The sequence below is a fragment of the Diabrotica undecimpunctata genome, chromosome 3, assembly GCF_040954645.1.
Source record: "Diabrotica undecimpunctata isolate CICGRU chromosome 3, icDiaUnde3, whole genome shotgun sequence".
Taxonomy (NCBI): domain Eukaryota; kingdom Metazoa; phylum Arthropoda; class Insecta; order Coleoptera; family Chrysomelidae; genus Diabrotica; species Diabrotica undecimpunctata.
Genome location: NC_092805.1, coordinates 70,456,546 through 70,481,723, shown reverse-complemented (window position 1 = coordinate 70,481,723; position 25,178 = coordinate 70,456,546). Strand labels below are relative to the sequence as shown.

General features: G+C 30.9%; 1 protein-coding gene across 2 annotated transcripts in view; it reads left to right on the top strand.

Moving 5' to 3' along the window:
- The window catches only part of LOC140436894 (fatty acyl-CoA reductase wat-like), a 208,130-nt gene that overhangs the window by 171,981 nt on the left and 10,971 nt on the right, over positions 1-25,178 (top strand). For both annotated transcript variants that reach the window (XM_072526056.1, XM_072526057.1), the window contains exon 8: positions 6,500-6,757. In XM_072526056.1, coding sequence (XP_072382157.1) covers positions 6,500-6,757 — 258 coding nt within the window. The remainder of the gene's footprint in view (positions 1-6,499; positions 6,758-25,178) is intronic.

Sequence of the window (25,178 nt, the reverse complement as noted above, 5' to 3'; positions counted from 1 at the left end):
CGTTTTGGCATTGTCTTTTCGTTTTATTTTTATTTTAACACATTCATTACCACCTCCCCTTTCCATCGACAACTTGCACGTTGTTATACGTTGAACTGTTTGGACGTTACAAGCTTAGTGCCGTTTTGGTAATGCCTTTGCGTTTGCTTTTTATCTTAACATATTCATTACCACCTCCCCTTTCCATCGATACCTTGCACTTTGTCGTACGTTAAGTTGTTTAGACGTTGCAAGCTTAGTGTCCTATTGGAAATGTCTTAACGTTTGATTTTTATCTTAACATATTCATTACCACTTCCCCTTTCCATTCATACTTTGCATGTTGCTGCACGTTGAGCCGTTTGGACGTTACAAGCTTAGTGTAGTTTTGCCAATGTCTTTTCGTTTGATTTTTATTTTAACATATTCATTACCACCTCCCCTTTCCATCGATACTTTGCACGTTGTCGTACGTTGAGTTGTTGAGACGTTACAAACTTGGTGTTCTTTTGGCAATGTCTTTACGTTTGATTTTTATCTTAATATATTCGTCCTCACCGCCACTTTCCATCGATACCTTGCACGTTGCCGTACGTTGAGTTGTTTGGACGTTACAAACTTGGTGTTCTTGTGGCAATGTCTTTACGTTTGATTTTTATCTTAAAATATTCGTCGTCACCGCCACTTTCCATCGATACCTTGCACCTTGTCGTACGATAAGTTGTATAGACGTTTCAAGCTTAGTGTTCTTTTGGCAATGTCTTTGCGCTTTATTTTTATCTTAGCATATTCGTTATAACCTCCCCTTTTCATCGATATCTTGCACGTTGTTGTACGTTGAGCCGTTTGGACGTTACAAGCTTAGTGCGTACCGACGATGACGTCACACTGTCTGGCCCAGGCGACCTAACCTCTGCTATCTGCTTATGAGTTATCCACTCCTCTAAAAAACCTAAAATTGTTATCGAAATTGACTAGTAATAAAGACCATCTTTGTATTCGACCGGCCGCCATTTTCGGTAAGCTTTTATATTCACCAAAGATCGATTTTAATGGTTTGTGATCAATGGGATTATTAATTTTTATCGCTTTGAGTACGCGTGAATGTTGTAAAACACCGTTGTTCTTAAAAGAACTTTTTCGTCATAAATTATGTTTGGGGATATAATATTCTATAAACGAAGACGTTTTCTTTTAAAACTCTCCATTCAAGTGTTAGTTATGCATAATCCCTCTTAAAATTTTATTGGTTTTTAGTTAAAAACGTTCTAAGGCGTATTATTTTCTTATGTGAATGAATATTTCGAACTAAACTACACATCCCCTTTCCAAAAATTAATTAGCTAGGCCTAATTTATAAAAAGCCAAAATCCCATTTTAGGTGTCAGTTGCCAGTTAATATTTGAATGTCAATATGCATTCAGACGTAGATATTTGTTGTTCAGTTCTACAGAAACTCACTATTTTGTGGCAAGTCGTTTACTGTTCGTTTTTAATTAATTGCGATAGAAATAGATTCTGTTTTCGTTAGTTATAGAGTTCCTCCCTCTGGCAATTCACATGTTGCCGTACTATTCACTTACAAGCTCCTGTTTTATGTAATGTCGAGGCCCTTTGTAATATTTTTGCGGAAGAGGTGAAAATATCATATCATCAAAATATCATCAAAATTTCAACCTGTTTACCAAGACCATCTGTTTATCTCCAGGCCTACGTCTGTCATCACAGTTCAACAAACTATAGTGAGTGGATATTTTATAATGATAATGTTTTTTGCTAGGGACAATAATTTTATCATTTTTTTATTGATAGTTTATTTTTAGTTTTTGTTAGGTGAATTTTACTAAATGTAACATAATTTTGTAACGTTAATTTAGTAGGTAAAACGGAACAGTGGCCATAATTCTCGTTCAGGTTGTAGTTAAAAATTCATTTGATTTTAACTTTTTTGTGAGATATTTTTGAGATAAGTTTTAAATAAAATATTTCCGTATTGACTATTATTTAAAGTATATTTGCTCCGTGCGTGACCATGGTAGGGGTACCTTGAAACGATGCCAGCGTGCGTAGCGGCGAAATATGACTAAATTGGACCTACCTTTTTACGCATAAATTTTATCAAAAATGTGTGCAAATACATGTTGCGTATTTAATTGTGCTAATAATAGCAAAAATAGTAAGTGTAGTTTTTATAGGTTCCCAAAGATTACATATAAATTAGAGAAAAGAAAAAGATGGATCCGTGCTATTAATACGAAAAAGTAAATATCATATAACTTCATTTTTATGGAATTGAAATAGGAAAAATTTAAATAATTTACCTTAAATGTTATTTTATAAGGCTTCAAGCTAACTGCAGAGTGCCTGATGACTTTAGCTTTTATATCATTACTTTTACTATTACTGTTTTTAATTATAGCTCTTTCACGTGAAAAACTTGATTTGCCAGTACTAGATTTTTCCCTTTCTTTTCCGTTTGGGGTTGAAAAGATATATTATGATGAATTTTGAGAAACCCAGTTTTTAATACTACATTTATTTTGTACATGAACTAAAAAACATAATTAAAAAGTTAATTATTAATAATTTTTAATTTCGCATGTATTTAACAATGTTAAACATATGTCATATGTTTAACCTGAAAATTGGTAGGTCCAAAACTGCCAGATGAAGGCGATAGGTGTCGCGTCAGTCACGCAGGGAGCGAATAAATGACTACAATCTGCTTCAAAGTTTAAGATTTCAAATAATAGTGTGTGTCATTATATTTTTTATTAATTAGTTTTTATTAATAAAATTTTGAGTATAAATAAACAATGTTAAATGTTAATTTTTAAACATTAATTTTTTTGTGAAGTAATATTTTATTTTTGAGTAAAGACGATATAACTTATTTGAATATTGTTGTAGAAGATATTACTATAATTCTTCTGAAGTATTTTATTGAATATAAGCATTTCTTGCAGCTCATGGTTAGATATGTCAATTTTTATAGTTTTTTTGTCGATAATTTGCTGATATGTTTTCTGAAGTAAATTTTTTTGTGTTTTTCTGATGTTTTTGAGACAACTGTTTATTTATTTTTGAGTTCCTTTATATGTTTCCGGTTAAAACTTATTTGCGCCCATGTTGTTTTACAGTTTAGCTGTATTTAGTGTCTTTCTTTGTCAAACTGGGATTTTCTGTTATCTATTTATTATCTATCATTTATCTATCTATTTTGATCTACAATTTTTTAACATCTACATCCTTATCCACACCAATAAAGCTCCCTGACTAGAGCAACGTGGTCTTCGTTGAATTTTGTGTAAAAAAGTTTTTATTATCTACCTTTTGTATGTTTTACATTACAATTTCAGTTCTACCAAATATTGGTACAATTTAGATACTGACCAGTAGACAGCCAGAGCCTTCTTCAATCTTTGAGAGTAATTTTGCTCTGCTTTGTTTAATACCCTCGAGATTTATAATATAGGCCTCTCACTCCCATCTGGTAACACATGCGATAGAACTCCCCTGATTCCGTAATCACTCGCATCCCACGCTAAACGAATTGGTTTATCTGAGTCATAATGTACTAAAATTTTTTATGAAGCTAACTCGATCTTGATAACTGTATATTGAAAAGCATTTTTACATTCTTTTGTCTTTTGTCCATTTAAATTTTTTTAGTTTTCCTACAAACTCATACCTATAACGGTTTTAATTTTCATCGTAAATTTTCACAAAAACGAGAACAATAATTTATTATTCCTGCAAGAGCTCTAACCTTTGTAATATTATTAGGTCTAGGAGACTTATGATTGCCCTTACCTTTTCTTTATCTTTTTCCAACCCTTTTGTGATATTGTGTGTCCCAAATAACAAATGTTTTCTTTAAAAAATTCAAATTTTTGGTTCGTTTAAACTAAACCCTGCCCTTTCTAGGCCTTTAACACCTCCTCTAAATTTTCTAAATGCACTCTTTCGTCTTTCGCTGTTACTACTATATTGTCTAGAAAATTTACCGTGCCTCGACACCCCTGCAAAACCTTACATTTTGACCTTACTCAATTACGTTTTGAAAAATAGAACAGGCCAGCTTCGTACCATATACGCGTACCATACGGTAACCGCTTTATTCTGTATATAACTAAAGGTGTGCTCCACGATAATAACTCACTACTTTTATTTTTTAGTACTAACTGGTTATAAGCATTGAGAGAATCGAGTTTTGAATATTTTTTCCTCCCTGTAACGCGACAAAAATAACCTTAATACGGGGCAATGGATGATTGAAGTCTTTTAAATATTTATTTACTGTGATTTTATAGTTAGGGCAAATACGGATATCTTTGCCATTGGGTTTTATAACTGGTACTAATGGTGTTCTCCACAGATAATTATCTGCCTGTTTAATAGCACCCTCTGACTCTAACCGCTTTAGTTCTACATCCACTTTTTCTTGAAAAGCCAATAGTAATGGATGAGGTTTGTGGAAAACTGGTTTTACACTTTCATCCATTTCTGAAGTAACTTTTTCCTATTGTACGTACCCAACTCCCTTTGAAATAGATTTGAATATTTTGACAATATTTTATCAATTCATTTGTTTTTATTTTAAATAGCTATATCATGAATTGTTATTTAGGATTTTTTATGACAAGTTAAATTAATTAATTAGATCGCAACCTAACAACATTTTAGTAGCTTTCTTTACTATTATAAAATTACAAATTTTTGAAACTTTTTGTATAGAAATTTTTTCAGTAATTTTCTCTTCTGACTTCCCTGAATTCACAATTTCTCCAGAGTAGGTGTTTAATCTAATTCCTGTTTTATTCAAAGGAATGCATACCTCTCCCGTATTTAACTATGAAATTAAGTTGTTGGACCTCTATTAAATTATACAATAAAAGTATATTCTCATTTTCTTATTCTTCCATAAACCTATTGCACTTTTGGCCACATTTTTTACCAATAAATGTTCGGTACTAATATTACTACTAGAAGTACTATTTGGTTTTTGTTTAACTCGTTGCAACTTATTTAATTCAGCATTATTTCTGGACTGTTCTCTCAAGGCTGCTTCTTTGTTCAAAGCTATCTTGGATCTTGTTAAAGCAAATTTATCTTGGACTCAGTTTGTCCATAAAATTACATTGTGTATCTGCATTTTTAACCCTTAACCCTTAGTCTCCCACGAAGTGTAGATTTTTTTTGACAATTACTTCCCAACAGTACTTTTAAGTCCGCCTTATTTTATTGGTCATAAATTTTTACAATAAGCTAAAAGCATTGTTGACTGCGGACGATCCTTTCGAGTACCTACTAATCTTATTGTGAATTTAAAACCAAATCGTTTGAATAATTTTCGAAGTTTTAAACATCAGCTGAAAACTATGATTGTGAGTGCAGTGTTATGTGGTAAGTATAATATAATTTTATTAAAGACTAAGGGGTAAATACCAATCATTAATTGACTCCTGTCCCTGTCTAAAGTAAATCGAAAACAATCCTTCTGCGTTAGATGCATGCTTTTGGTTTAAAATTTAGTCTTAATAACTGTATTAAAATATCAAAGGTTTTACCATTCGGCTTTTTAGGGCTACATGCGGTCTCTCAAAATCTTGTATACCTCTTTACTTAATAAGGAAGTAAAACATCAACCTTTTGTATATTCTCTATTAAATTTGCTGTAAATAATTGCTCTACACTTTCTTCAAACACTTCAAAATCACCACCTTGCTTGGAAACTGCTAATGCAGAAAGGTTCTTAGTATTAACCACTGTAACAGTCGGTTGTAGCGGCAAAACCACGTTTTTTAAATTACTGTCATTCAGCGACATGACTTGCAAATTCTAAATTCAACTTCCCGTAAAAAAATACAGTATTTTGTGTTTTACCCAAACTTCTACAATTTGTCTCGTCTCCAAACCATTGTAATATCGTCGAAATAATACTCTATTTATTATGTTAAACACTTTTATTACTCATAAAATACCCGCTAAAAGGGTAAACACGTGTTTATCGTTTTAACAAAATATTTACGTTATATTTTAGGTTGACAGCTGACGGTTGGCAGACAGCCGTTAGTTACCACCCTAAGATCTGGTTCACATTGTTTAAAGCTTACCACACTACATTACTCTTTAATTTAGGTATATTCTGACAAAATTTTTAAAGAAGTTCTAGATGACAAAGCTTGTGACATACAGGTAAACGGAGAACTAATAGTTCGCAAATGACATTGAATTTGAGACCTTGAGCTTCTGCTGAACTGCCCTAGTTAAAATTCTGATGCAAACTTCTGATGCAAACTTATACCTTCATGTGCAACCAATTACCAAAGTAATTTTTTTAAATATTTATATATAATGAGAAATCAGACATAAAATTAAGTTGGCGTATTCAACCGTCTTAAAAGGAAAATTAGTAGTATGTAATATCTCGAATCAGAATGGTTATCATGCCTCCTCCAGCTTATTTTTAATGTCGTTTTAAATATAATTAGTTATTATGTTCTATTATTTTTTCTAGGATGCTTGGAATGTATAGGAAGATTCACAAATTCACTGTGATATTATCTTATTTTTCTACAAGAAGTTGGAGATTTTCAAACAACAACATAAGAAATTTATGGAAAAAACTCGACGAAAGGGACAAAGAGCTATTTCAATTTAGCATGACGACAGTGCATTGGTTGCAATTCTTCAGAACGTATTTGAGAGGTGTTAGAAGGTATCTTCTACATGAACCGGACAATACTATTGAAGATGCCAAGAAAAGACAAAGATGGTAAGGAAATTAAGTAATATATTTAAGTCCACTAGATTAAATATTTTACCATTCATATAAATATACTAAGTAACAATAAAACACTGAAAACTTTGTTTTCAAAACTTCCACAAAATTCGAATCCATCAAATATACTAAGATTTATATAGAATTTTATGCTAGCTAAAAAATGTTAGAAATATAGTTTGTTCTCAGGTTTTTACAAATGAAGTTGTCACGTCTTTGACAATATTTTCTTATAGGGTATTACAGTCCATCTAATTTACAAACCGTTGCACGTCATTATCTACGTCAGAGATCGAAGTTGACATAGTTGCCAAAGTATAAAAAAATCCAGAATCCATTTTAAATCAAATAGGTCACATAATTATTATTATACTCTTTACAGCGACTATTTAAATTCTTACCTGACATTTTTTAAATAAAACACACTAATTTTGTTTTAAAAAGTACAGATTTTATTAAATAGGTAAAAATATAAAACAAGAGGTATTGACTTTAAAATTTAAAATAATAAAGTACAAAAAGTTTCAACACCGCAACTGTCAAATAAGTGTGACCAATTTATGCCAAAATTTCACCTTCATTCGATTACAGTTACAGTGTGTTCCGAACAAATGTTCTTCATAAAAACGGTTTATAATGCATTTATACAAATTAAATGAAACATATTGTTGTCTATTTCTTTAAGTTAATATTAATAGAAATGTTTAAATATTAGTTCTACGCGTATATAATAAAATATGTCTAGTGGCTGTAATACCAGTGTACTCGGCAAAGTGATTCTAAAAAAGAACACACCTACCGCTTAAATATTTCGTGTTGGTATCATGTGACGTCACGGGCTATGACGCCGATGACGTGCAACGGTATGTAAATTAGATGAAGTATATATCATTAGGTAAGCTAAAAACTCTTCCAAATGAATAAATAACAAACTTTAGTTGCATTATTCAGTTGTATAAAAACTTAGGGGATTAATGTTTGTTGTGGGTTAGTTAGTTGACGATCAGCTACGTTTGTTACTAGAGAATATTCTTTTACGTAAAAGAGTTATGGTATGGCAACAAGATGGCGCACCTCATATAACAGATTACCCTTAGACTTAGATTTTTTTGTATGGGGTTATTCAAAAGGAATGGTTTATAATGAGTAACGTATAAATGTAGTCGAGTAGCGTATGTTCCCTAGATACGAGTTTTATGAAACAAAAAAATCTATAATTGTACTACCTATATAATATTAGAAAGCCTGCAACAACTGGAGACTGGATATTGAATAGTATATATACACGCAACCAAGCTACTATGGAATCATCTGATATTTTTTATTATTTTAGTTATTATTTAAAGTAAATATAAAAAACCAACCTACAAAATCAAAGGATATTTATTTTAAAGCAATTTAATTACCAATACATAAAAATGAAAGAAACCCATAAATTCTAAAATATTAAAATTGAAATTATTTGTTTTAAAGTCAATAGCATACAAAATTTCAATGTACAAGAAATGATGTTAAAATTGTTTTTATACACGTCAAAAACAACTGTTAAAGTTATTATAATTTTTTAAATCTCTTCCAAAAAATATTGAATTTTGGCGGTTTTTTAGTAGTAGTAGTGTTGTGATCAATTTTCTCTGGTACTTATCGAAAATTAAAATTTATTATCTGTGAAATCTTGGTTTGCAAGCAAGCAAGCAATTTAATTAAACCCAGCCTGTGAGACATGTTCACCCCTAAGAATTACGTTCCGGTGTAACAATTCATTGGAACGAGGTGTATTAACCCGAGTAAAAGAGGAGTCACTCCACCGCGCTCCAATGCTCCAGACCATCCCTTTCCCCCCTATAGCACTCTGATGCGCGATAGGGGCACAACTATCAGCCAACTGTTTTTCATGTGGGAGTCCTGGTTAATAGAACTCCAACATGGTTTCCTAACCGAATTCAAAACTCAGGACAGCGCATTGTCGCTATAATCCTGTTATCTTACTGTGGCTTATCCGCGAACTAAAATTGCTTACTTGGGCCTCAAGTCTCCGCTCTGAGCCAGGCTCAGTTCGGCGACTTGGTGCTCAAGGGGTTGGGCCCTACTTGCCGCTTGTATATGCTCTTGCCATGTTGGCTTTTTGTATTGTAGCGTCTACGTGTTTACTAAACGTTAAACCTTTGTCCATGATTACTCCGAGGCATTTTGCTTCGCTTTTTCACTCGAAAGGATTGTCTTGCACAGTCACCTATTCTTCTGGTTGTTGGTGCCTCTTTTTGAAAAGTACAGCTTGTGTCTTTTCGGAGTTTATAGCGATTTTCCATTTAAACTCCATTCTTTTATGTCATCTAGCGCTATTTGTAAGTTGTTTACCGCTATGTCTACATTTCTGTATTTGGCCGCTATCGCTGTGTCGTCGGCATAGAGCCTTCGTAATGTACCTGGTGTTCTGGGTATATCTGCTGTGTTTACAGTAGAGGTGACAGTACCGCTCCCTGTGGCACTCCAGCCTCCGGGTTCCCGAGTTCAGATAGGACTTGTTCTATCCGAACTCTGAAACTACGGTTGCTCAAGTACGAAGAGATTAGTCTTGTCATTGCTCCGCTGTAGCCGTATCTTCTCATTTTGTAGATTAGTCCTTTATGCCAGACTTTGTCGAAAGCTTTGCTTACATCTAGGAAGGTAGCTCCTGTGTATTGTTTATCATTAAATCCAGCTGCTATGTACTCTGTTAATCTGAGTACTTGTAGCTCACTGGAGTGTTCTGATCTAAAACCGAATTCGGGTATTATATCTAGTCTGTCTGTTTCAGCTTGGTGTCTGCTGAGTATTACTCTCTCTACAATCTTGCTGATTACAGGTAGCAAGCTTATTGGCCTGTAGTTTTGCGGGATATGCTGTTTTTTTCTGGGCTTTGGTAACATTATGACATGGGTCTCTTTCCATCTGTTTGGGAATTTCTTAAATCTTAGCATCGCATTGATTATATTTGTTAAATCTTGGTTAGGATAAAGCATATATTTGTCGAATTGGCATTCGAAGCGGATTGATGGTTCTCAGTGTGAGATCGGTGTTAGTGTGTTTAAAGTGCTAAAATTTTACAATGGAAATCAATACAATTGGTAAAGGCCATTCACCCGATCGAGGAAAGAACATTAATATTTTTAATACTACGGATTTGGATAATGAAGGGAAAATACAGCTAAGTGAAAATACAAGTCAAAGTTTCATGGCTTCACAGGTATTAAAACCACAACCAAACAATTTTTTTCAGCTTTTCAGGTAAGCGGAACTAATAGTACTAATGTAAATCAGTCGTTAATTACACATAACAAAAATAAATATACAAAAGGAGATCAAGGGCCATATTTTGTTTATTTACAAAACAAAAATGGAAATATTGGTAAGTTACACAAGATTGCAACAGCACGTTTAATACTTAATGCAGAACCTATTGGGTGATACCTAATGGGTGAACCCCTAATGGGTGGATAAAATTACAAATGAAGAGGTAATACGCAGAATAAATAACGATCCAGAAGTTATACTGAATATAAAAAAGAGCAAACTTGAATACTTAAGCCACCTGATGAGAGGACAAAAGTACACATTCCTACAAAATATAATGCAAGGAAAAATCCAAGGACGCAGTAATCCAAGCCGTAGAAGAATGTCCTGGATGAGAAATTTAACAGAGTGGTTTGGCTGTACCGCTAACGAATTATTCGAAACAGCAGTAAATAAAATTAGAATCGCCCTAATGATATCCAATCTCCGATAGGAGAGGCACTTAAAGAAGAAGAAGCACAACCTAAAATAAAAGATAATATAGTTAATATTAGCGTCATTGGTAGAAATAAAGTTAGAATTGAATGTAACTCCTATAAAAGTGCAAATATCTTAATAGAAAGTAAAAACATATTAGACAAAAATTATGACTTATACATTCCAAACTTTTTAGTTAAAAAAAGTGGTGTAATTAAAGGAATCGATAAAGGTATTTCAGAAAACGAATTAAAAGACATTATTGTATGTAGATACGATCATTTTAAGGTATTAAGTGTAAAAAGAATGGAAAGAAAATCAAATGACGAGTTGATAGAGACGGGTACTATAGTGGTGTCTTTCAGAGGACATGTGATACCAAAACAAGTTTTCATTGCGAGAATGATATACCAGGTAGAACCTTATATATCTAGAGTAATACAGTGTCTCAACTGTATAAGACATGGTCATATTACGACACAGTGTAGAGGAGAAAAAAGATGCGGAAAATTTGGACAAGAACATGAATCTGAAGCATGACTTAACAGAGCCTACCTGTATATTATGTTTTAGAAAAAACTCGACCGAGCAAAATGTCCTGAATTTGAGAGGGTATTAAATATCTTATAGTAAACGAAAATATGGCATTTGAAGAAGCACAATTAAAATCCAATAATATCAGCTCTAAAAACATCAAATGTAGGTAATAGATATACAATAACAACAAAAAGAAAATGGAGCGAACCTACACAAAATAAGTCTGTTTACCCATATTCGGAAGAACAAGATAATATCTTGACAAATCCTAGCACCTCTGAGTACCCGCCTCTACCAATTTCTAAGAACATTGCAATGTATCACAAACAAATAACAGAAAATTCTCAGATAAACAAAAGTCTTAGTGAAAATATATTAACAATATTAAAAAAGTATTCTAGGTAAACAATTTTTGCCAACAGAAAATAAACAAATTTTGGAAGAATTTAAAGAGAGTCTAGAAAAATTTTTAAATGGATCTAACAAGTAAAAAAAATCTTACAATGGAACTCACGATCGATAATACATAATAAGGGACATTTTGAAAAATATGTATTTGAAAATAATTTTTAAGCTATATTACTGAGTGAAACTTGGTTGAAACGAAATACAAATACAAACATAAACTTTTCTGGATATAATATGTTTCGCGAAGATGGACCAGAGGGTTATGGAGGAGTAGCAAGATTAATAAAAAAAAAGATTTATTTTTGGAATAACCTAAATTCTGAAAAATGTCTTTGGCAGAGCCAATTAGCCAGACTTGTTTGCATTTATTGTTAAAATCGACTGAATTTTAATTATTATTGATTGCAGATTCATAGTCAAATGTTAGTACTACATTTGACTATGAATACCTAATATTTTTATGGATACATTTTTGTTTTGATATATTTTTATTTTGTTTTAATATTCTTTTATTAATTTCTTATTTTTTTTGTTTTCTTTTTTTTTGTTTTGTTGCTTTTTTGTTTTTTTTTTTGTTTTTTTGCTTTTTTTTGTTCTTTTTTTTGGATTTATTTTTTTGTTTTTTGTTCTATTTCTATTTTCTTAATTCTTTTATGTTTTGTTTTTTAAATTTGTGGTATACTTTTTTATGTCTTTTTTTTCAAACCATATTAACAGATTATGCCTATATACTATTTACAACTTATATTTACATATTTTAACATGTTTGTAAATGCAATGAAGAATTTCCATATTATTTGAAAATATTAAAAGATTAAGGTTTGTTGGATAACAACACTTAGAATTTATTAATTCCTTATAAAGTTCGTTTATATTAATAATTATTGTAAATCACATTCTAATATAATATGTGTTAGATCGCCTATTTTACCACAAGTACAATTGGGAGTATTTGATAAGCCGGTTCCATGCATGTAAGATGACGTAAGAGCATGATTTGCTCTCAGCCGATTAATGGTCTTTATAAAATGTCGATTAGATTCTGTGTAGAACCATCTTATTAAGGGTATCCTAGTGTTACAATAATAAAAGTTTAAGCCAGTCTTACATTCTCTGTAATGTAAATGCCAATTATTTTAAAGCTTTTGTCTACTAATGGTGTCAATATCTGTCGCTGGAATTAAATTTCTGTTTACTTTTTCTCCAAGCATATATGCTGATTTAGCCAAATTGTCAACGATCCCATTGCCTTTTATCCCCGAATGGCCCTTGATCCATGTTATTATTACAGTTAATCCTAATTGTATAGTTTCATAAAGAATTTTCAGTTCAATGTGGTTTATGTGTTTGACTGTTTGAATGTTGTTAAATCTATCGACCACGCTTTTACTGTCAGTAAATATAACATAGTTGCTAGTCGGATTCAGTACTACATACTGAAGAGCAAACATTATTGCCATCATTTCTGCTGTGTATGTTGAGCATTCACTGGATAAGCTATACTGGTGATGGTAATTTTTATTTTCGTGGAATATTGCACCATTATTGCACCAATATTGTTCCATTTGCATCTTTTGACCCATCAGTAAAAATGTACTGATAATTTGTTCATTTTTCTTTAATAATTATATCAAACATATTTGGGAGTAAATGTGAGTTTAAATAACATATATCCTAACCTTTCTAGAAAATAGTGTTTTTGCCATTTCACCGTAGTAGGGCGGAATTTGGCTTTTATAGAGAATATCGTTATATTTTACCGTACTTAGATAGCTTTCTACGAAAGATATAGATTTTTTAGTTCTCCAGTACCTATGGGTGAGGTCTAAAACTGATAGCTCATTAAGATCTTGAAGGTATTTTCATTTTTTGGACATAATTCGGACTGTGAATTTGTCGCTAAGGAATTGGCGGCGTAAACGCAATGGAGGTTCCATCGCTTCATTTTCCATTATTTGGACTGGAGTGGATTTTAAATAACCTAGGCATAATCTCGGGCATTTATTTTTTTGAATTTCAAGTTTGTTTAGATGTGTATTGGCCGCTGATCCAAATAAATGACAGTTATAATCGAAAATCGGCCTGATCATGTTACGGTAAAACATCAAAGCAATATTTGGGTCTGCTCCCCAATTTGTTTTACAGAAAGCTCTTAAAATGTTTATTGAGTTTTCTGATCTTTTAATAATTTGACGAATGTGATCTTTCCATAACAATTTCCTAACTAGATAGGTACCAAGATACTTAATACAGTTTTTTATAGGGAAATTAAACTTTTCCACGTTAAAATTGCCTTATGGAACTCTATGTTTTTGTGAAAAGTAACACACCTCAGTTTTTGTGTCAGAAATTGATAATCCTATTTCTTCATAGTACTTATTTACGATTTCTAATGTGACTTTCAAATTATCCTCACAGTTACCTAACAATTTTCCTGGTGTATATAAAACAATATCATCAGCATATTGAAGAATTTTCGGAATATGGTTCGGTATACTAACTTCAAGATCTATGTTGTACAGGATGTATACAATCGGGCTTAAAATACTCCCCTGTGGCAATTCAATATTAGTTGGTAGGAGGTATGAAAATTCCCCATTATTAATTTTTAAAACAGTTAGTCTGTTAGATTATAAAGATTTTAAAAAGAGAGCAAATGATCTAGGGATTCCTATATACAACATTTTTTGGTAAAGAATGTCTAAATTGACATTATCAAAAGCAGCAGAAATGTCAAGGAACGCAGCTGATGTAGACTTATTTGATGTAAAATTAAGCAGAATTGAAGTAGTTACATCTTGAGTGGACCTAGACTTGCGAAAACCATATTGGGAACTTGGAAGTATACCATCGTGCTCTAGCCAATGTTCAAATCTATTTTTAATTATTCTTTCAAATGTTTTTAAAATACATAAAGATAAGGAGATAGGTGGGTAAGAACTTGGATCACGTTCTGGTCTTAGAGGTTTTTTAATCGGAATTACCAGGTACTTTTTCCAACTATTTGGTACTGTTGTCTTATTTTTTCAAATATTGTTGAAAATGTTTACTAGTGAAATTTTATATTCTATAGGTAAGTTGTACAACAACGAATATGACACATTGTCAATACCTGGAGAAGTATTATTTCTTTTATCAAGGGTTCGATGCAATTTCCATAAATGAAAATTTTCGTCAAAATTGTGGTTTTGTCGGGGTACTGTTTGGATATATGTTCTTGTACAGTGTCGTCATTTGGAACCCATGCCGGGGCAATTTTTCTATGGAATTCCTGCAACCATGTATCTTCTGTATCAATAGGTACTTTGTTGGCTTGTTTGCGGTTTTTAAAACAATTAACTTTTCGCCAGACATCTTTTATTGGTGTTCTTGAGTTAAGGCTTTCGCAAAAATTAATCCAATTCTTCTTTTTCTTCTGTTTAAAGATTTCCTTTGCAATAGCACCTAGTCGTTTATACTCTATTAGGTTTTGGAGCGTGGGATTCTGTTCATAATTTATAAACGCATGTTTTCTATTTTCAGCTGCTAACTGACAATGATTGTTCTACCATGGTTTCGGAACATGACCTTTGTTTTTTTCTTTAATGGAAGAATGTTTTGGGATAGCGACGTTGGCTGCCTGGTTTATATTTGTCAACAATTCTTCGTAGATTAATGGTATTTTCATTGTTTCCAAAGTACTGGAATACGTCATCCAATTGGCTCTGCTAAGGTTCCATATTCTATGTTTTCTACTGGATGCGGCTTCTGCTGCGGATAAACTTTGTGATGAAAAAATAATTGGCACATGATTAGATACATAAGGTTCTTGTAAAGTATTCCAACGAAAATGAGAGGCAATATCTCGGAAACAAATGGTTAAGTCTACAGCAGAAGGTTTATTTGAAATAGCAAGAGTGGGAGATCCGTCGTTTAAATATTATATTATATATTTTCTAAAAAATTGATCCATTGTTGAATTAAAACTTTATTCCTGGGTTCATTATATAGAGAAATTATATGTAAAGGTTTCTTGAAATGTGAAATTTTTATTGAAATACACTTATATGTAAACGATTCAAAAGGTTTCAGATAATAGAGCTATAGTGATATCGTTCTGATGAAGCAAATATTCTCTTTATTAGCAACTGCTGAACGACAGTTCCACTGTAATATGTTTATTTCATTTAAGTCTGCGAATTTGATGCTAGATTTTGGTTAACACGGTTACTAATGATCTGAATTACATCAGCTTTTGAAATATTAAAATTATTATTTTTTTTTAATTAAATTAACAATTGTAAGAACAGAATCTAAAATGACATTTATTACAGAAGAATTAACTCTTCTGACCGTGAATCTGCAATGTTTAAGTTTTTTTGGTAAAATTGACTTTTAACTATTCCCTCAGGATATTTTGGAATGGAAACTGTAGATACTATTTCTTTTCTAGCTATATCAGTTGGGTCTGAATTATTTGATTTTTGCCTTTTATTCGGCCTACTGGTGTTTGTGTGAGAATTAAATATATAAATTTAGCAAAATTATTGTGAATTTTGTGGAAAATTGGTATTATTGTTGGCTGTATTGGTTCTAAGAATACTAGCATATGAATTCTTAGGCACTTGTTTATTTGCAGAAATTAATGTTTGTTAAACCCATCGTCTCTTTTATTAACTTTTGTCGTGTAAATTTTGGGCATACGCTTAAATTTGTGGTCAAATAATTCCCCTTACAACTGAAACATACTTGTGTGAACTGAATTTTTGTACAATTCTTTGAATTATGAGATTCTTGGCATCTGTTACATCTTGGCTGACTCGTACTGTTTATATATTTCAACTTCTTTAATAAGCTTATTGATGACTATATATTTAGGTAAAGTTTGCGATTTAAAGGTCACAATACAAGACTCAGTAGGGACATATTCGACAATTTTTTCCTCATTAACAATTTTTTCTACTTTACGCATAATTCTTTTAACGTTTGCAATTTCAAATATGCAATGACTATCATACTGTTTAATTCTATTTTTAATATACTCTTCCGATAAATCTGTGTCTATATCCTTAATAACTCCTTGTCTGTGTAAAATAAATTTTGGAATATACAGATATAAATTATTTAAACGAAATATTTCTAGAGTTTTGTTTTTAATGAAGTTATTAGCAGTTTTATAACCTTTGCATTTGATTCTAATTCTATTTCGGCCTATGGCGTCTATACTTGAAATCATATTGTCTGCTTCAGGAAAGTTAGACAAAATAATTTCATTAATCTTTAAATTAAAGAATTCAGTTTTTCTTTAAACTCAATATAGCTATTCTCGATATATACATGATATGGGCCTAGGTCATTACTATTTAATAAAAATGCTTGCCTTACCTGTTTTGTTACTTTTTGTTGTGTCTCATTCAGATTGGTTGTATTTGGATTATTCATCAAATTGATTGGAATTGGAGTACTTACAGAAAGATCCATTTCGGCATCACTTTGATTATCGAATATATTCCCAGACATAGCTGGTTTTGTGGGTTTTTTGGGGTCAGGGGTTTCCCCCCGCTATTCACACTCATATGGTAGGTGGTTCAATAAACGATATTGCTGTTAGAATGCCACACATTTCACAATTTAAGGCACAATATTAAGTGTATTAAATTCAAGCAATGGGCGGTTTACTGGAGTCTTGAATGTTGCTGTACCGAAGGCACGTCTAATTTCTATGAATACTACTACGGAACTGTATTTAATACTGTTTAAATCTCTAAAAATTTATAAGGAACTTTAAAAAAGCGTGTTTTAACTTTTAACAGTTTTGACGTTTTTTTTTGTTTCAATAGTTGCAACAAACCATTTTTAGTGGGGGGAGAATTCAATTGTCATAATAAAATATGGGGATGTGATAAAACTGATCGCTAAGGAATAAATATTTTTGAAACCATGGAAAATGTGGACTTAATTTCTTAAATGATGGTTCTGAAACATTAATTCCCTGAATAAAAGTAAATCAGCTATAGATCTAACAATTTGCTCAAGAGATATCTATTGTAGATGCTAGTAGTGCAGTAGTTATGGAGTTTATACATGATAGTAACGTAAATACCTATAATGATAATAATGATATAATTAGAAATAGAATTAAATGGGATATTAAAAAAGCGGATTGGGCAGTTTTATCTTATCTCTTAAACAATGAAAAAAAAAAAGACAATATAGGAGAAAATATAGAAAAAGAATATCAAATCTTTCACGATTCTATAAATCATCATCATTCATCATCATCCAGCCTCAAGAGTCCACTGCTGAACATAGGCCTCTTCCTCATGTTTCCAACCCCGTCTATCTTGCGCCGCTCTCATCCAGTTTTTATTGAGTCTTCTTAAATCGTCAGTCCATCTTGTAGGTGGTCGACCGACGCTTCTCTTGTCTTCCCTTGGCCTCCATTCCAATAACCTCTTTGTCCATCGCCCATCTGTCATTCTGGCTATGTGTCCTGCTATGATTCTATAAATGAAGCTAGTAAAATAAGCATCCCAGAGAAAACTATGGTGGAACAATGAATGTAGGGAGGTTATTAAACACCAAAAGCAGGCTTTTATACAATTTAAAAGAATATCTAACCAGGCTAAAAAAAAAGAATTATTTTAAATAGTAAAAGAGCCTCATGAAAAAATTTATGTAATATTTTAAATAAAAATACACCTATTAGTAAAATATGGATTGAGATTAAAAAATTAAAAAATGCCTATAAGCCACCTAATAATCCAATAGTAGAAAATGATTGGACCGAACTATTCTTTAACAAAATTGCCAGACCTTGGGTCATCGAGAAGGAAATTACATATACAACGAACAATGCAACGAATGGAATCACTGACGACAGTACATTTCTAACAGAAATATTTAATTTGGAAGAACTTAAAAATTGTTAAAAAAGTAATGAGAACTTAGCTCCAGGAATGGACAGTATTCACTACAGTATGCTATATAAGTTACCTATTCAAAAAATATACAATTTCTGAATATAATAAACCAGATATGGGTAAGCATGGATTTTCCAAACTCATGGAAAGAATATATTATAGTCCCAATTCTCAAACAACATAAAACCGCAGATTATCTGGATTCATATAGAGGCATTTCGCTATCGTCATGTATCTTAAAAACATTAGGAAGAATGACAAACATATAAACAAATATTAGAATTTTCGTTGGAGAAAAATTCCCTTCTCTTTACAACCTACAACGCAATTTGGAGTCAGGAAATTATGCTCAACAATGGAAAAATTATCACACTTATACTGGATGTCTATAACTCATTTTCTAAGAATAAATTAGTCGTAGCTACATTTGTAGACGTAGAGAATGCCTATGAAAATGTTAATTTATTAATACTATATCACCAAATGAAGAAAATGGGAATCCCAGATATACTGTGCTGAAAATGTATAAACTGTACAGTAATAGAGTTTTGTATATTTAAGTTGACAACAAACTAGTGGGCCCCAGAATAACAAACACTGGGATACCTTAAAGAAGTATCCTAAGCCCAATATTATATGCTATTTATACTTCGGATATAGATAAAAGCATAGTAAATAGTAACCAAGGTAAAGTACTACAGTTTGCAGATGGCATATGTATTTACGTAGACCAAGATGAGGTAGAAAATGGTTGCAACATGATAAATGAAGTATACAATTATTTATTTGATGACTTGTATCAGTTAAATTTAACAATATCTGTAAAGAAAACACAAGTTTGCATATTTTCCAGAAAACAAAAACTTCCAAAGTTATTAAAAATGGAAAGAAGTGGACAAACAATGAAGTACGACGAGATGACAGAAACAGTGAAATACGATTAGATTATAGAAATAATGAAGCTAGAGGAGATGACAGAAGAATGTCGGAAAATAGGATTAAGAAAGAAGAACAATGTTACAATTGTGGAAATCGAGGGCACAGATCGAGAGGGCACAGATCGAGATCCTGATAAAGCCAAGGGAACGAAATGCTTCAAATGCAACCAATGCAACAACAGTGTTGTATATATATATATATATATATATATATATATATATATATATATATATATATATATATATAAAACACAAACACAACTATTTGGGTATGCAGCGGAAGACAGGACTAAGAAATACTCTTTTTAGTCTACCAAGCTTTCGCTAATCTTTATTTGCATCATCAAGGTGCTACAATAAACAAAATTAGTACAAATTACAAAATAAAAATTATTTTGTATCTTACACTAATTGAAGTTAGCTGTCATGGTGTTTATACAATGAAATGGACAACTCATCTGACTCCTACAAATAATGATGGCGAAAACTATCCAAAAAATTTTGTTTTATAACGTTCTTTTATAAAACACATATTTAAAAATACTTAAAAACACATATAGGTACATAAACATTTAGATAAAATTATGTTACAAAACAATTACCGAACATGTAGTCATAATATAAAATTTAGGTTATAAATATTCTTATCAGAAACAAAGAATTGGTTGTGAATTAATTACTACCGACTTAAAACGACAGAACGTTAGATCTTAAATGATAACAATGTAAAGGTAATAGTATTCTTAATAGACGTTGAATTTTCTCAAAAATAAGGGGCAAAACGACTTATTTTAAAGTAGAAGAGATACCTATTATATATCTCATATATAATGAAACTTATATTGTTGACGATGAATTGCCTTTATTAGTAGGTTTATGGTTATCTAAAGTTAACAATAATGAATATAAGTTGCTTAAATTGTTGGTATCTGTCTTTTTATAAATGGTTTCTTTTTCTTGAAAAATGAAAGCCATCTCGAGAAACAATCTTTTTAAATAATTGCTCTTCTAGATAGGATTTTCATATTTGGAAAATCGAAAGAGTGCCCTGTTGTGTTAGCATATGTTGCGAGGGAAACTTTATCAGGGTGTAACCTAATGTCACTCTTGTGAAGAGTCAAACGGCTGGAAACTTTTTGAGAGGTGTGACCCATATAAGAACCTCCACAGCCTAAACAACTAAGTTTGTATACAACATCACTTTTATCTGAGTTAGGTACTTTGTCTTTCAATGACTTGTATAAAGATCCCACAACTAGAGTGCTTTTATAAGCAATTTTCATATTTTTCAAATATTGAGCAAAAATTCTGGTCAATTTGGGAGAGACATCCTTAATAAATGGAAGTGATATAAGAGATATATTTTAGGAATATTGTTAGTCAGTGAATGGGAATCAGAACTAACTTTCATAGCACTTGTATTTTGGGTAGGGTTCACTTGTGTGTTAAGTATAACAGAGGACGTGTTAAAGATGATTTTCGTAAGTAAGGATTCGGGGTAAGAATTATCTAGGAACAATTGTAAAAGGATGTTGAGATTCTTCTTTCTAAAAATAGGGTCAGCTAGTTTACAAACTCTTGTGGTGATTTGTTTCACTAGATTAACTTTCATGCTTGACTTGTGGTAAGAATGGTAGTTGATATCTCCCAGAGTTACACTTTTGTATATACCAATATATTGTAATGATGTCAGAGAACTGGATAACATGGTGATTCCATATAAGTTTGGTTGTGTATATGTATATGTGTATACAAAGATTTTTGAGGTTACGCTCAAAAGACATAGTGAATAAAACACTAATAGAGGTAGACTCTTTTATAGAAAGTCGGGCTTTCGAAACTGTTAAGTTTCTTTTTCAAGAAAACTAAAATATATTATAATTAGTTTTATAATATTCTATTCGTAAAAATACTTACTAAATATTGATATTGTAATAGTTCTCCAGCCATATTACCATGAGAAACAAAATAATACATAATTATAGAATAAAAAATTTAAAAAAACATAATTTGACATAATTTGACATAAATATGTCAAATAATCAAAAGGTGGTTAAGGTTGGTAAAGGATATTGGAGGCAGTATGGGTTGCCGATGCTCATACTGTAACCAAACTCCAAGTAATGTCCACTGTTATATATTAGTGTTTTAATTACTAGGCATTTTGACCGCAACCTCATAAATCTTTGGAAGTTTTACTGTATTAGCCGGTCACAAACAACTTGCGTACATATATATATATATATATATATATATATATATATATATATATATATATATATATATATATATATATATATATATATATATATATATATATATATATATATAAAGTAGTTAGGTATTATTGACTGACACGTTATGTAAAATAAAGTTTTATTTTGGGGTTGCAGTCATTAATAGGGCAGGAAAGTGAAACTCTTTGTTCTTTATCTAGCTTTCGCAAAATTTATTTGCTTCTTCAGGATATGAACATGAGGTTAATCCATTAAATTTTCAAATTTACAAAACATTAAAACTTAACTTATCTAGTTATGTAAGTACAATATTTTAATTTTATTTAATTTTGTTATTTTGTACAAATTCATTATGACATTGATTATGTTGATGTTTGATTTATGTCAGAAAGACACTCCAATTTATGGAGTGTTCTTGTTATATATATATATATATATATATATATATATATATATATATATATATATATATATTTATATATATATATATATATATATATATATATATATATAACAAAAAAAAGGTTAATGCGAGTTGATAGTAAAATCATATATATATAGTTACAGGGTGCGGCAGGTAAATGGACAATTAAAAATATCTCGAAAACTAAAGGTAACTAAATAATAAAACTTGAAATAAAGAGGTTTTAAAGGGTGACCTATTTAATAAAAATATTTTTATCTATTTGCTACTTCCGGTTATAGTACCTTATAACTTCGTTTTTTAAGGGGATACCCTGTATATTTTTAAATTTTAAAAATTTTCACGTTATTCTGATCATTTTTTGTTAATACTTCCCTATACCTATTGTCAACCGTTTTTGAGTTACAATGGTTTTTATATGAAAATTATAATTTCCTACCATGTATATACAGTTTAATATCCTCTAATGTAATTTGAAAAAAAGTTTAAATTCCTTAGGAACCTATTAACCACATTCAGTATTATTGTTTAAGTTTAAGTTCAGAGTAAAGTTACTTGTTTCATTATACAGGGTGCTGTCAAAATTGGCATAAAACCTGCATCATAAATTTTCACTTAATTCCTTTTGTTCAAATAGGACATCCTGTATGTGATTTATTATTTTTTAAAAATATGTTTTTTACTATCGATCTGTATTAGTATTTCCTATACCTATATCTTGCAATTTTCAAATTTATACATTTTTGTCAGAAAAATTTTTTTTTCGTAGACGATGTTGTGTTAATTTACAACTTTCATATTGTAAGATAAACATTAAATAAAAAAATGCTATCAAAGAAAATAGGCACTAGCTTATTAATTTAATAAATGTTCAAAATGTTACCCATCAACATCCAATCATTTATGAACTCTTTTAATAAGATTTTCATTAATAGCTCTTGATATTGATTCTCCATCTATTTCGATAAGAACTTGAAGGACTTTATTTAATACAGCTTCCTCGGTAGTGACAGATTCAGAGAAAATCTTATTTTTAACATATTTCCAAATATAGTAATCTAACAGTGACAACGGGATCTTGGTGACCAGAGAAACAGATCTTTATTAGCTATCCGTTTATCGCTAAATATTTCATCAAGCAATATGGTGACTCCTCGAATATTGTGAGCCAGTGTTCCATATTGTTAAACAATCCTCGTTAGGCCTATTAATATGTAAAGCGTGCAGTGCTGATACAATTACTTGCTGTAAAAAGTTGTTGTAACGATCTCCGTTTAAATCTTCGTCATAAATCATGAGAGCAACTATCTTATTATTTTTTACAGCACAAAAAAAATTGAACAAAAAGACTGCTTAAAATTTACTATCGTCAGAAGTGACTGTTATGACGGTTAAAAATACAATTTTTAGTAAACTTCGATTCATCACACCAAATAAATTTTTTCTAATCTAATTTTAAAATTTAATTTTAACTAAAATCTTGATCTTGACATTTCATTGAAACCCATTCACTAAATTCTATACGTCTTACATAACCTCCAGGATATAAATATTGAGCTAGTGTATACGAATAACGGATTCGATGATGTTTTTTAAAAATCTGTGAATTGTTCGAGTCGCTACCTGTAAAAATTGCTCACATTATCCTAAGGATGAATTTCGATAAGCCGCAAAATATCCCAGGATATCGTAAGCCTTTATTATCGATGTGGGTCCATTTACTTATAAACTGACCAAACTGGAAACAGTTGTTCAACAGACGTTTTACAGTTGTATGATTTGATAGAGACTTCTCAAGATCTCATTCGGCAAAAACACGGCAAGTTCTGGATACTATCCTGTATCACTCACCATAAATTAAAATTAAATTTAAAAAATCATCATTTATATATCCTAAATGAACCATTATTATTTTGTCAAAAAAACTACGCAAATTAATATTATAACGTGTCACCCAATGGAATACAAGGTTACTATTAAACAATAACAATAACTAATATTTTTCTTAGAATATTCCAGAGGCTACTTGATAAACAAATTTGTTGTGACAAAAATTCAATTCATTCCAATTTTCATTTAGTTCTCGAGATATTTCTAATTGGCCGTTTATGTGCCGCACGCTCTATATATATATATATATATATATATATATATATATATATATATATATATATATATATATATATATATATGTATATATATATATATATATTTATATTTATATATATATATTATATATTATATATTATATATATATTATATATATACAGGGTGTTTCAGAAAGGTATGTCATAAGTTAGATCACGCATTCCGGGGACAAACATAAATTGATTGAAATCCACAAGGAAAATAATTCCTGTAGCTGGCTGTATACCACGTATAACAAAAGAGGTTAGTCTTTGTATGTGGGTATATTTTATTTTATAAAAACCCTTAAAAGGGCAACATTACAAGCACGAACGTTTTCGGAACAACTGTTCCATCATCAGGTTAAAATGCCTAAAATAAGTATAAACCATTTAGTTACAGCAAACGTGGTTTAAAATTTTGACTAAGGTTAAAAAACAATAAAATGGTTATACTTACAGGTTAACATGCCTGAGCCACCAAAATATTTGGGTAAAAACCCTTTAAAATGAAAAATGTTACCAAAGATTGTACATGATTTTTATAATGTTATATGATGTTTAATATTTTAATTAGATTTTACTTCAGGTAACATACACCCATGCTTAAGTGAGTTCCAGTGTCCGGAGAGTAAACCTCTTCAAACGGACTACGGTTGGCAACTGATTGATGAAATACTCATGAGCGGTGTCAAAAACAAAATGTCAATGAACCATGAAACAGTGTTAGTTAAACATTATATTACCACAGCCAAAAGATTAAAAAACTTTGATGATGTTAAAATGATAACAGTAATCCAGGTGTTGGAGTTTAAAAATTTTTTCTATAATTATTTAATATTGGATGTAAAAGATGTAAATTACTTGTGTTGTTGAAGGTCATGTTTAAGAAGATGACGTATGCATTAGGCAGCTTATGTTACTCTTTATCGTATGGAGTGTGGTCTAAAAGGTGTAATTTGTGAAGAATTAGCTGAAATATATGGAAATGTCCTTTTATGTTGCTAACATCTAGGACAAGGAAGAATAATTAGTATATATTTGTAGCTAATGTAAGACTTTTTTAAGTAGATGAAATTGTTTAATACTGCTA